At 42.9% G+C, this 14,540-nt stretch overlaps 1 protein-coding gene across 2 annotated transcripts in view; it reads right to left on the bottom strand.

Moving 5' to 3' along the window:
- Positions 1 to 14,540, bottom strand: part of nos1 (nitric oxide synthase 1 (neuronal)) — a 90,221-nt gene that overhangs the window by 17,514 nt on the left and 58,167 nt on the right. For both annotated transcript variants that reach the window (XM_080208418.1, XM_080208417.1), the window contains 8 exons: positions 13,310 to 13,454; positions 9,827 to 9,931; positions 9,269 to 9,327; positions 7,586 to 7,702; positions 6,936 to 7,110; positions 5,135 to 5,273; positions 4,969 to 5,047; positions 1,444 to 1,637 (listed from right to left, as the gene is read on the bottom strand). In XM_080208418.1, coding sequence (XP_080064544.1) covers positions 1,444 to 1,637; positions 4,969 to 5,047; positions 5,135 to 5,273; positions 6,936 to 7,110; positions 7,586 to 7,702; positions 9,269 to 9,327; positions 9,827 to 9,931; positions 13,310 to 13,454 — 1,013 coding nt within the window. The remainder of the gene's footprint in view (positions 1 to 1,443; positions 1,638 to 4,968; positions 5,048 to 5,134; positions 5,274 to 6,935; positions 7,111 to 7,585; positions 7,703 to 9,268; positions 9,328 to 9,826; positions 9,932 to 13,309; positions 13,455 to 14,540) is intronic.

The following is a 14,540-nucleotide window of genomic DNA, read 5'->3' as shown; positions in this document are numbered from 1 at the left end:
AATACAGAAGTCCTTACAAATCTCAGGGCTGGATGACTAATTGCAAAGCATTTGTGCCCCAGTTTCTGCTTCCCTGAATCTGGAAACTGAACATTTCTCAGGATCAGCAAGAAAGTCTCCACATTAATGTTTAGAGTTGGCATTCACTCAGTTGTTTTAAATGGCATACAAAAAATCGCAACTAAGGGAGACAGGGTTGCAGAGTGGTTAGTACTGCTGCCTCACAGCACCAGGGACCTGGGTTCGATTCCCGGTTTGTCTGTGTGGAGTTTGCACATTCTCCCCTTGTCTGTATAGGTTTCCTCCATGTACTCTGGTTTCCTCTCACACTCCAAAGATGTGCGGGTTGGGTTCATTGGCCATGGTAAATTGTCCCTTAGTATCAGGGGGATTAGTAGAGTTGATCTGTGTGGTTACAGGGATAGGGCCTGGATGGGATTGGTGCAGACTTGATGGGTCAAATGGCTTGCTTCTGCACTGTAGGGATTCTATATCCACAACTGTTCCTGGACCTGCCAGGGAGCACACACCGAGATTTCAGGCACATGCTCCCACAATTAAGGAGTATCTACAGGATGGACAAAAATCTCCACTGCCACCTCAATGGGAGAATCCCAAGCTAGCAACACATCTACTTGGCAGCAAAGCTCTTCTCATAGATGGAGGTGAAGTACAGCTAGGAGAGGCAATTTTCTTGCTTCACTGTCCCGGTACACAGCTTGTCTATTGAAAATACCAAAGACAGCTGTGTGGGAACAAATCTTTGATCAGTAGATCTAATTAAGAGTGCCTAGTCAGTGATAGAGTAGGCCACAGACCCTGACTCTGACTATTGAGTTTCTGGCCTAAACCCCATTGTTGAGCCCAGTGAATGGAAGATTGTTCCCTTCAATTTCTGTCAACCTGCACACATCCTCCAAAACTGATCCTATATGCCTAGTGGAACACTGTTGAGATCAGCGTGGATGGGCACATTGTCTAGGTGTGCTCCTTCCTGTTTGATACTTGCTGTGTTTGCTATGCCCATCCTGGACGGGCGAGATTCGCAGAACAGTATTCCCTAATGGCCTTGGGCGGGATCTTATGATCCTCAGGCGTGGGAGGCAGCAAAATTCCAGCAATAGTCTCAGGTGCAAGAACAGGCTCATCTGGCCCACGACTTCTGTCAGTGAAGTCAATGTTTATGTGTCCATCAGGAGGGAATGGGGAAATCAGCTCCTCCCATTCAGTATGGTACTAACTGTTGGGGTATCATACCAGTAAAATATTAACCTAAATAGCGGCAGTTATTAAGACAATTAGATATGGAAATCTCAAATTTTGCCTTGAATAAATTTCAAGTGACTCTATGCTTGACAATGAGAAGACTGGTGCGCCTGAGAGCTTCAGAGAGGTGGGCAGGTACTTTTCTCTGAAAGTCCAAAATATACGTTCAATAATTACCTAAAGCTGTGCTTCTCTCCTCCAAAAACTCAACTTTCATGATTTGATTCACAGGAGGTGCATCCTCTAACCGGACAATCAAAGCATTGACCAAATCTTCATGGTTACCAGGAAAGACCCCGAGGTGGTCGCCAGGCTGGTACTGTAACTCGTTCTGCTTGTCTGTGTGCATCCGGAGTAAAATTGTGGAACGGCTAGAGGGAAAGACAAAATGGTGCTTCAAGCATTCAGGTTGAAGATGTCACAAAACCTACGCTCCTTTTCTTGCTCATTGCACTTTGCCCTCAAAACATTTTCCAGGACCTCATGACAATTGTGACCCTTGTTCAGACATGATTCCATGGCCACCAATCAATGCCTCTTCCAGTGGGCGGCACAATGGCACAGTGGTTAGCACTGCTGCCTCACAGTGCCAGGGACCTGGGTTTGATTCCTGGCTTGGGTGTCTGTGTGGAGTCTGCACATTCTCCCCGTGTCTGTGTGGGTTTCTACCGGGTGCTCCAAATACCCCCCACTGTCTAAAAGACGTGCTGGTTAGGTGCATTGGCCATGCTAAATTCTCCCTCAGTATACCCAAACAGGCACTGGACTGTGGCAACTGGAGGATTTTCACAGTAACTTCATTGCAATGTTAATGTAAACCTACTTGTGACTAATGAACATCCTTGAAAAAAGTCTGTCATCCTGAAATGGGGTCATCATCAGGCTATTTGGCCATAAAAGAGGATAGAGTAAAGCCCAGCCCCGCCCTTCCCGATTATCTACCTATGCATGCTTAATTTCCAACCAGCATCACTCTATAATGACAAAGTGCTGGGAGTCTGACAGATTTTTCCAAGTTTCCTTACTCTAAGGCCACTAAACAGGAGAACCCCGGACCACCCATCCATTTCTCTCAGGACCCATGGTGGGGACTGCATTCACACAGGTCATCGAAGGAACTGCAGAGCGAAGTAATCCAAAATAAGGACTGTTGTAACATACAGTGTTAATAAGGAATAGTGGCACAGTGCAGCAACTGGAAAATTTAGCACCAGGTCACGTAATGAGTTGACAGAGAACGTAAGAATATAAGAACTCATAGCAGGAGTGGGCAGTTAAATCCTTCAAACCTGCTCCGCCACTCAATATGATCATGGCTGATCTTGTCTCAGCCTCAACTCCACTTTCCTGCCAGTTCCCCATAACTGTTAACCTATTACTAATTAAAAATCTGCCCATTTCCTCCTCAGCACCTTTCAGCACCAGGGACCCGGGTTCGATTCCCAGCCTGGGTCACTGTCTGTGTGGAGCCTGGAGTGAGATTAGCTATAATCATTTTATTTTATATCCTGTAGCCAGCAAAATGAGGGGAGTACTTAATCCAGTCACTGGTGATAAATTCATTCTAACTCAGTTATGACTGGGTGAGGATGGATGGCAGGATTCATCCTTTCCCACCCCTCGATTAATCATTGAGGGTTTTGAAACTTTTATGGATGAAGGTATCAATTTAGTGTCAGTACTTAAACATTCATGTGCTAACTGCGAAGAACTCTCTGACAAGATTTGGGTGTAAGTTGTACAGGTTCGATTCCCAGCTTGGGTCATTGTCTGTGCGGAATCTCCACGTTCTCCCCAAATCTGTGTGTGTTTCTTCCCTGGGTGCTCCAGTTTCCTCACACAGTCTGAAAGACGCGCTGATTAGGTGCATTGGCCATGCTAAATTCTCCCGTAATGTACCTGAATAGATGCCAGGGTATGGTGACTTGGGGATTTTCACAGTAACTCCATTGCAGTGTTAATGTAAGCCGACTTGTAACACTAATAAATAAAACTTTAAACTTAAAACTTAAATTTACTCAATCGCTGAAATCTTGCTGCTGTTTATGCCAATGGGATCTTACGGTTCTGCTGACAGCGCACTCCTGCTGCAGATTTCCTAGCAGTGAGGGGTGCGTTCAACAGGAAACCCCATTGACAATGGTGGGACGAAAAGATTCTGCTACCAGCAAACGATGCACTGTCTTCCGTCACCACAAAACATGCCGCGGAGGGGGAGGAAAATCCCGCCCAATGATCCGGCATCCATTGCATCCTGGGGTAGGAAATTTACTGGTCTGACCTAAATATGACTCCAGACTTACCAATGTGGTTGAGCCTTAACTGCCCACTTGGCTCCTGACCTCATTACAACCTTGGTCCATACACACGGACAAAGGAGTCAAGACGCTAGGTGCAAGTGCCTTTTTTTATTCTTTCATGGCATGTGGGTATTTGTCCAGCTGCCCATCTCTAATTGCCCTTGAACTGAGTGGCTTGTGGATGGGGTAAGGTTGCAATGAGGTCAGGAGCCAAGTATCCCTGGTGGAACCCAAACTGAGCATCAGTGATCAGGTTATTGCTGTGTAAGTGTTGCTTGATAATACCAAGATGACACTTTCCATCACTTTGCTGATGATCGCGAGTAGACTGATGGGGCAGTAATTAGCCTGATGGATTTCTCCTGCTTTTTGTGGACAGGACTGGACAATTTTCTACATTACTGGGTAGATAACAGTATTGTAGTTTCACTGGAACCGCTTGGCTAGGGGCATGGCACATTCTGGAGCGCAATTCCTCACTACTGTAGCCGTCACGTTTTCAGGATTCATAGGCATTGCAGAATCCAGGCATCACATGGAATAAACCGACTAGGCTGAAGACTGGAATCTGTGCTGCTGGGGACCTCAAGAGGATGCTGCGAGGGAGCACCCATTTGTAACTTCTGGCTGAAGATGGCGGCAAATGCTTCAGCCTAATCTTTTGTACTGATGTGCTTGACTTGCCCATCATTAAGGATGGGGATATTCATAGGTCTTTCTCCTCCAGTGAGTTGGTTAATTGTCCACGAACATTCAAGACGGGAGGTGGCAGGACTGCAGAACTTAGATCTGATTTGTTGGTTGTGGGATTGCTTATCACTGTCTGTTACTTGCTGCATCCACTGTTTGGCACACACACACAGTCCTGTGTTGTAGCTTTATCAGTTTGTCACCTCATTTTTAGTTATGCCTGGTGCTGCTTCTGGCATGTCCTCCTGCACTCCATTGTTGCTGAACTTTGGCTGCCAGATTTCCTAAGTTACAACAGTGATTACACTTTAAAAGTACTTAAATGACTGCAGAGCACTTAGGGAATTCTTGAGGTCATGAAAGGCGCTATGTAAATGCCAAACTCTTCTTACATTTAACACTGGAAACTAGGTGGAATTTTCCCATCCCGTCCTGTTCTGCCTGCCACGGGAATTTTGGTGGGCAGGACAGAAAATTCAGTGGACCACGCAAAGGTCCATTGACCTGGGGTGGGAACTTCTGATCTTGGGGCGAGTGTGGCTGGAAAATATCTCCCTCTGTATCTAAATAGCCCTCTGTATCAAAACTAAAATCCATACGAACAATGGAGCAACAAGGCAACAATTACTTAACATTTCAACATGAAACACATCATTCCACTGAAGTTGTTCTCCCTCTGAAAGTTATGATAGTGAAGCAAAACATTTTCTACCTGGATTTTGGATTTTGCAAGTTGTGTCGCGATAACAATCTTGCAGCATAAACTTTCTTTTTGTGAATGCTGTAGAGAGCTTTACCAGAAGAAAGAAAAACACCAAAAATTACTTACAATAATCAAAAAATTCTTAAATAAGCTTGTTACTTATATTAACACACACCTCCCGTGAGATCGGGTGCCATAGTCTGGTAGGCCAGGCGAAATTTTGTTCTCTTCCAGCTGCGATCATTACTTATTAAGGAGTTGTTGGCTTTTTCAATGTTCACGTCATCCCCCACACAGAATACATCACAGGCTGCCTAAAAATCAGAGCAGTTATAGGTTAATAGACTAAGCGCAGAGAAACCCTGGCAACTGGTGATTAACTGGAGTTTTAGGCAAAAGGTTAATGGTGGTTATTTGCTTTCCTGAACCTCTCCGCCTCTCTTGGGTAGCACAGTGATTAGCACTGCTGCCTCACAGCGCCAGGCACCTGGGTTCAATTCCTAACTTGGGTCACTGTCTGTGTGGGGTCTGCACATTCTCCCCGTGTCTGCATGTGTTTCCTTCCAGTGCTCCGGTTTCCTCCCCCCAGTCTGAAAGACGTGCTGGTTAGGTGCATTGGCCATGCTAAATTCTCCCTCAGTGTACCCAAACAGGCGCCAGAATGTGGTGACAGGGGATTTTCACAGTAGCTTCATTGCAGTGTTAATGTAAGCCTGCTTGTGAACTAATAAATAAACTTAAAACTTTCTCCTTCTTTAAAACACTCCTAAATACCCAAGTCTTTACCCAAACTTTTGACATCTTTACTAATATGTTGTGTGTGGCTTAGGTCAAATTTTTGTTTGATAAAGATCCTGTGAAGAACACTGGGGCATTTTACCATGTCAATGGCATTATATAAATGCAGGTCGTGAGTGTTTAATTGGGGGAATATTAGGGCTTGTGACATTTCTTCAATACAAATGCAATTTTTCTTTTTTTTAAAACAAATTATTTTATGTTTTGACATAACCTCACACAAAATTCCAGGGCCAGAATTCTCCACTCTTGCCTGCCATGGGAGTTGTAGCGGGTGGTGTGTGTGTGTGTGTGTGTGTGTGTGTGTGTGTTGCGGGGGGTTAGAGGGGTGTGTGCTCCATTGACCTTGGGTGGGATTCTTTAGTTTTGAGGTGAGTACGGCTGGAGAATCCCCCAGATCTTAGGGAGAACATGAGTGGCTCTGAATAACCCTGTCTTTTGACCTTTCCCTTTTTCGCTGTGCATCGCACTGAGCACTTTCTCTCTAATCCTGATGTGGCATTCGACTAAAACTGGAATTCCTGGGTGGGGGAGAGGAGTTAGAGGAATCACAAAAGGTATCCTCTTTGCTGCCATACATCCTGATCATTGGTATGATTCAAATGAACGTCCAGAACTGTTGTGCTGCCCATTCTTCTACAATGCCTTTTTTGTCACTTTCAACATGTGTCACAACGCTATATTAACGATTTCCTTTTATTTGTTCATGGGACATGAACCTTACTGGCAAGGCCAGCATTTGCTGTCCTCTCCAAACTGCCCTTGAGAAGGCAGTGGTGAGCTACACCACACTTGCTCCTATACTCTCTTAATACGTTTCAATACCCTGTTGTTACTTTTATATTATTTTTTCATATTCTAACTGAGAATTTTAAATATTCTGATGCTTCTGTATGCTTTGCTAATATTTTGACACACTTTGGCCGCATTGTAATCGATACTTTTCAAAATACTTCAGCTTCATGAGAATGCTTGAAAAAGAAGCAATGAGGGTAACTTTGACATTGCCAATAATGCGAACTAGATGATACCATTATATACCTCCCCAGGTATCCATCTCCATTAGATTCTCATTTTGCCTGATTTACGTTCATGGCCAAACTGAAAATGACCCCCAAAGAATCTGAGAAGTCGCAACGCGAGCCCCAATTAATATGAAGAAGTTAGAAGTAAATCACCTTAAAAACTTTTTTAGCCCAAGTCCTGAATGACTCCTCTTGCCCACAGAGTTCATCCCCTTCTCCCATCCTCATAATCCGTTCTCCTCCAAGTTCCTCCAGGAGAGTGTCAACAGCTCGGGCAAATGCACAGAAATGTGGATAGGCTCGAGAGCCAAGACCAAAGACCGAAAATCTGCAAAAGTAATACGTTCAAACTCCATATTCACACATGCTCACTTTCTTTATGCTACTTACAGTTTACCAATACTTCAGACAAAAAAACTCTCAACCAGTCTGATGGCTTTTCTCAAAGTGCTTGCTTTTTTCAATGACATTTCCAGCAGAATTTAAAATCCAGGGTGTCACATGCGATTAAAAAAAACATTGTAGGATGTAACTTCCTTTCTTCTATTTCCAGTGCATTGATTAAGAAAATTTGTCAACTGTTTTATCTTAAATGATCTATTAACAAAATACTACAGTCGTGAGCACCTGTATAATCTGCAGTGGTCATTGTGTTTGCCAATGGCGGGTCTTTTTCCCCAGTGCTAGGGGTTGAGCCATCCTTTAAGTTGGGCCTCTGCGCTGCTGAAATCTATTTTACAATGCTGCTTATTTTGCAGGGCTGTAAAATAAGTGCAAGTTGAATGAGTTTGGAACGCACTTACCTGACATTAGCTAAAGGCCCGGTACTCTCAAAAGTATCTTTGTGTTCTGGTTCATCGCTTGAAGATTTACGGGTATCTGACCATGAGGACACACTGTTGAAGCGAACTTTGTAGCTTCTGGATAGAGAGTCGAAAGATACGTTTGTTTTACATACAATATAAACATGTGAATTAGGAGCAGGGGTAGGTCATTTTGCCCCTCGAGCCTGCTCCGCCGTTCAATAAGGTCATGGCTGATCTGAATGTAACCCCACCTCCAAATTCTACTTAGTCCCAATAACCTTTGACTCCCCTGTTAGTCAAGAATCGATCAACCTTTGCTTATAATATTCAATGACCTTACCGCCACTGCTCTCCAACTCTTCATCTCCATCATGATAGGATGCTGTTATTTTTATATCCTAATTTTATTCTCCCTCACAAGGAGAAATGTCCTTTCAGCATCCACCCTATCACGTTCCTGCAGGATGATTTATGTTTCAGTACAATCTCCTCATGTTCTTCAAAACTCAACTTGTCCAACCTTTTCCCATCAGATAATCTCCCCCACCCTCCCCTTTCTTAAATAAGAAATCCACACTTGTGTACAGTATTGCAGATGTGGTCTCACCAACACCCTTTATATCTGGAACTAAAGATCTCTTTTTATATTTTCTATTCCCCAGCAATAAACAACAACACCCATTTTCCTTCTTCGATCTCAGTGCACTGGGAGACCCTCTCCCTCCCCTCACAGACATCGGGACTTCCCTCATTGGCAGCATGTTCCCCTACCCCCTCCCCGACATGGGTTACCTTCACTGGGGCATTGGGACCCTCACAATGGGTCTCCCTGCCTGACCCCTGACATCCCCCATCATATCCTTTGACATCCCCCATCATGACCCCTAAAATCCCCCTATCATGACCTCCAACATTCACCCATCATGAGCCCAAAATGCCCCCCCTTAACATGACTATCTACATAATCCATCCCTGCACAACCCCTTTGCCAGATCCCCTCCCTTTCACAATTATTTTGGCAATGTTATTTGTATCTTCTACAGTGAAGAGACAAAAACAAATCTATTCAATTCATCTGTTATTTCCTTACTTTCCATTATTAACACTCTCTAGAGGACTAATGCTGACTGTACTAACTCCTTTCATTTTTAAATATCTGTAAAAGCTCTCATCTCTTATATTTCTAGCTAGCTGTTTCTTGTACTCTAATGTCTCTCTCCTGATTAATCTTTGAGTCAGTCTTTGCTGTTCTTTATATTTTGTCAAATCTTCTGATCAGCCACTTGTCTTTGCATTTTCTTCCAATTTGATTCTCCTTCCCTTAGTGTCTTTTTTTCTCACTGGAACGTACCTTTCCTGAGTATTCTGAAATATCGCCCAAAATGTCTGCCACCACGTCTCTACTGACTTGTCCCTTAACTTAATTTCCCAGTTCACTGTGGCCAGATTTGCCTTCATGTCCTCATAATTGCCCTTTTAAGTTTAAAACATTTATCTTAGATCTCCTCTCTCCCTCAAACTAAATGTGAAATTCCATCATGTTATGATCACTGTTACCTAGGAACGCCTTAATTGAGGTCAAAAATATAAACAAGCTCGATATTGGCTCAGGTGAGAGATTGCCTCAGTTTAGTAATATATTGGGTAATTATTCAGCAATGATGTTTTAATTTCACTCACTTCCTTTCAGGTGAATTTGAATTAGGATGTCTAATTTCCATCAGGGCAGATCCAAATTTCTAGAAGAATGAGATGAAGTTCAAGAATGAGATAAAGTTAAACTTTCATTTTAAAGAACCATTCGTTTAAAACTGCATTTATTTACAAGGACACAATACAACAATTGCATCAGTATGCCTCATCGTGTCACTTCTGCATTATGAAGAGAATGATCTTAAGAGGTTATATAAGCCCCAGAAACATGGCCAAATTTGAATTTGAATCTATTTAATAGACTGGCTATGTAAATCTATCAATATGTCGGCTATCTAAGGTGTCTAATTTTAGGCCCATAAAACGGGTGCGATCGATTTCAGATTCTGGTGAAATTCTCCGGCCTCTCAGTGGCATGTGTCTCGGTGGTGGGAGGTAGACCTCTGTTCCTGCTGCCATGAATGGAGTTTTGTTTGGCTGAGCACCTAATTCTCCATTCTCGCTCGCATGCGAGGTCAGAGAATTCTGCGCCTCTCCCCCAGTCTTTTGGAAACACGCTCAAGTAACTTTCATTTATTTTCATACTTCTCCATTCTCAGGAGGGTCACCATTGCCGAAGGTGCTTGTAACCACCAGCACCAGTGCTTCGTGCTCGAGATGCACAATGTCATATTCATCCATGGACATAGCCTGCAAAGACAAATGGAATTCAGGCAGTCACAGCAAACTTTAACTCCATTCTTTTTCAGATTGAATTACATTATCTCAACGCGGGGTGGCATGGTGGCATAGTGGTTAGCACTGCTGCTGAACAGAGCCAGGGACCAGGGTTCGATTCCTGGCATGGGTCACTGTCTGCGCTGGAATCTGCACCCTCTCATGTGTCTGCATCAGTTTTCTCTGGGTGCTCCCATTTCTCCCACAATCTGAAAGACGTGCAAGTTAGGTGCATTGGCCATGCTAAATTCTCCTCAGTGTACCCGAACAGGTGCCGGAGTGTGGTGACTCGGGGATTTTCACAGTAACTTCATTACAGTGTTAATGTAAGCCTACTTGTGACACTATTAAATAAACTTAAACTTATCCCATACAAGAGTAGGGGGTGTTAGTTCAGTCAGGCAGCATTGTTATTTAATAATACCACAAATTTTCATTGCTGCCTCTTCCACTGTGCATTAATCAAATGATTTGTAAGTTAAACACATAGGTAACAGTAAGCAATCTTCATAAGTTAAGAATCTTTCATTAAGAAGAGTGATGACAGAAGGCTGCTTTAGTGACTGGAAGCCAGTGTGCAATGTTGTACCACAGGGATCTGTTGGGCCCACTTTTATTTGTCATTTATATAAATGACATAGATGTCTATGTTGGGGTAAGATTAGTAAATTTGAGGATGACACGAAGATTGTATGGGTGGTTAATAGTGAGGCGGAGGATCTTGGGCTACAAGAAGATATAGATGGAATTGTCAAATGGGTAGATAAGTGCCAGAAGAAATTTAACACTGAAAAGTGAGAGTTGATACACTACGGAAGGAATAATTTGACAAGGAAGTACTCAGCGAAAGATAGGACACTAGGAAGTTCTGTGGAACAAAGGGACCTTGGCGTGTTTGTCCACAGATCTCTGAAGTCAAAAGAGCATGTTAGTAGGATGGTGGAAAAGGCATGTGGGACATTTGCCTTTATCAATTGAGGCATAGGTAACAAAAGCAGGGAAGTCATGTTGGGGTTGTATAGACCTTTGGTACAGCCACAGCTAAAGTACTGTGTGCAGTTCTGATTGTCACATTATAGGAAAGATTGATTGCATTGGAGAGGGTGCAGAGGAGGTTCACTAGGATGCTGCCTGGGATGGAATATTTAACTTATGAAGAGAGGTTGGGTGGGCTTGGGTTGTTTTTATTGAAACAGAAAAGACTGAAGATTGACTTGATCAAGGTGTACAAGATTATGAGGGACATGGTCAGAGTGGTTAAGGAGCAACTGTTCTCCTTAGTTGAAGAGTCAATCATGAGGGGACAGGTTCAAGGTGAGGGGCAGAAATTTGAGAGGGGATGTGAGGAAAAACGTTTTCACCCAGAAGGTGTGATGGTATGGAATGTGCTGCCTGGGAGGGTGATTTTGGTTTGATTTGATTTGTTATTGTCACGTGTATTATCATACAGTGGAAAGTATTGTTTTTTTGCCTGCTACACAGACAAAGCATGCCATTCATAGAGAAGGAAATGAGAGAATACAGAATGTAGTGTTACAGTTATAGCTAGGGTGTAGAGAAAGATCAACTTAATGTGAGGTAGGTCCGTTCAAAAGTCTGATGGCAGCAGGGAAGAAGCTGTTTTTGGGTCAGCTGGTTCGTGACCTTTTGTATCTTTTACCTAATGCGAGAAGGTCAAGAGAGAATGTGGGGGGTGCGTGGGGTCCATAATTACACTGGCTGCTTTTTTGAGGCAGCGGGAAGTATAGACAGAGTCAATGGATGGAAGGCTGGTTTGCGTGATGGATTGGGTGGTAGAGGCGGGTTGCTTCACATCCTTTAAAAGATATCTGAATGGGCACTTGGCATGTCATAACATTCAGGACTATATGGGCCAAGTGCTGGCAGATGGGATTAGGTGGGAGTTCAGGTATTTCTAATCTGTTGGTGTGGACTCGATGGACCGAAGGGCCTCTTCTGCACTATATGATTCTATGATTGTCACAAGTAGGCTAACATTAACACTGCGATGGAGTTACCCTAGTGGAAATCCTGTAGTCACCACACTCCAGCTCCTGTTCGGGTACACTAAGAGAGAATTTAGCATGGCCTACGCACCTAATCAGTAGGTCTTTCGAACTGTGGGAGGAAACTGGAGCACCTGGAGGAAACCCACACAGACATGGGGAGAAAGTGCACTGACAGTGATCCAAGCCAGGAACCAAATCAGGGTCCCTGGCACTGTGAGGCAGCAGTGCTAACCACTGTGCCACCATGCCACCATGACTATCAAATGTTTTATTTCCTGACAATGCAGGGTGATGTGTTTCACTGATTAATAGATAGCTGTGGCACATTTACACTCTTATTTTCACCATAGTTAGTTATAATATTCTTAGTTTAAGGATTTCCCAATAATCCTGCATTTACATTACACACTTTGTGGGAAATCAAGATTTTGAATGGTAATGTGAAATGGGTGTTCGTGAGTTGACAGCCCATTTTCCATTGATTATTCATTATATTGACTTCAATGGATACAAAAGGTCATACAACAGGACACTGGCTCACTATTACTTATTTTGCACCATCAACCAAAGTTAAAAATCCCACCATCATGCATTACCCCCTCTCCACCCTCCCAACAAACCACCACCCTCCCAACAAACCACAGCCATTTGTGCTTCTTTGCCATCCATGTAAGAATGGCAGGATAACCACAAGTACTGAGAACGTAAACTAATACCCCATTAGCCCTGTATCGTTTAACAACATCTGGTGACATTTTACTTTGATCTTAAAAGAACGTTAGTAACATCAGCCAAGGATCAAATGTCCCAAAGGGGCTTTCTCAAGCATTAGAAGTGTCACTGGCAATGAGATGTTGCTAAAACAAAGCTATCCATTGGAATGGATAGCTAGCTCAGGACTCTGCTTCCCTGTGGGTAGAGGGTTGTGTGCAAGTGAATCGGTTTGAATCCGGTATTGCCCACTTGCACCACTCAAAAGCAGGTACTTTTCTCATATTGTATTTCCATCACCATGGAATAAACACAGCGCGTGGATATGTTTATCATTCCTGAAAGGGAGATGATATTCAACTCATTGAATAGAGCATTGAGATTGATAGAAAATTGGATAGTTAGAAGAGCAAACCAGTGAAGACAATCGCCCTGGTTTTCTCCTGCTCATTTAAATTGAGGACAATCAACAGACTTCTTTGAGTTTCAGCCAGTGCCATTCTTCAATGTTCACTGCACTGCTGAATCCAAACACGGTCGAGGAAACCTCCCCGATACCGTGAGGCATTCAATTATTGGGACATATCATGGTGAAATAACTCCAAAGAATTAAGACAAATTTGTTTCTCACCTTGGCGTCGAAGGCATGTTTGAAAATTTCACATAATGTTCTTGCGTAGGCGTGGGACTTTCCAGTTTCTGTGGCATACAAGATGGTGGCTTTGACTCTTTTGGCCATTGCATGTCCCATCAACTTAGTAGAGAATTTCACCGCTCTTTTCAAACAAAAATGCCAGAGTTTTAGGACTGGGTGACTTCAGTGTGCAAATAAATGACAGCACACTCTAACAGGTCATTGGGAGGAGGGTCCTTAGACACATGTACCCCACCCATTTCTTTCAACAATAAATTCAGATGTGAGTCCCGGAAAGTTCTGATGACAGTAATTCAATTCTGTCAAGTATCAAGGAGCCAGCTGGCATGACTTAACTTTTGCTATTGTGATTGTAATTTGGAAAAGACCAGTCTTGTTTTATCTAGGGAAATAGATGGGAGCCAGCAATGCCTAGCTCCAGTGGCTTGCTTCCCAATGGTGCTTGGAGTATTAATGGTGTAAAACATATTGAAAGTGATGCCAAAGCAATATCTTATGAATCTTTAGAGTGATGTGTATCAGCAAAATTGGTTATCACATGAAGAAAAGATTATAACTTCTTCAAATCCGCAGTCAAATTACATTAACATGCTACTAAAAGTTTTTAATACAGTAAAACCACTTTCTTCTGTTTTAACTATAGGGCAGGAGTTAATACCTCTAGTTTTAAATTTAAAAACAGCCAAGCATATAAAAATTTAGGGTTAATGTTGACTCTATTCACTCTCCATAGCTGCTGTCAGACAAAGAACAAAACAGCCCAGGAAACAGGCCCTTCGGCCCAATGAGCCCACGCCACCATTTTAACATTACCAGTCCCCCCTCCACCCATGACCCTTATCTATGATCTATGAGATTTTCCAGCATTTTCTGTTTTTATAACAATTATATATTCGCACCTCACACGTTAAATGGAAAAATAATAAAGGGATCAGAAGCAAAAAAAAGGAAACTATTCTTTTTTAACTAACTTGTTTCTTCTGGTACTTTCTGTGAGCATTAACATAAACATTCTCTTACAAGTTTCAAACCAATTTATTTTCTTATGCGAGACATTTCAATCACACTGCTTCCTTCTCAGATATGTTTCAAGGAATTTCCCCTTTCTTATTTATTTCCCAGGAAGAGTTTCCTGGACTGGGATTTGAACAATCATCCATTGAAATTTGGAAGGGAGATCTGTCATCCTCCACCATTGTTTAAGTCT

This window comes from Carcharhinus amblyrhynchos, chromosome 20, assembly GCF_965287045.1.
Source record: "Carcharhinus amblyrhynchos chromosome 20, sCarAmb.v2.hapA, whole genome shotgun sequence".
Lineage (NCBI taxonomy): Eukaryota > Metazoa > Chordata > Chondrichthyes > Carcharhiniformes > Carcharhinidae > Carcharhinus > Carcharhinus amblyrhynchos.
The sequence above is the reverse complement of the archived record's forward strand: the minus strand, read 5'-3'. Positions and strand labels throughout refer to the sequence as shown.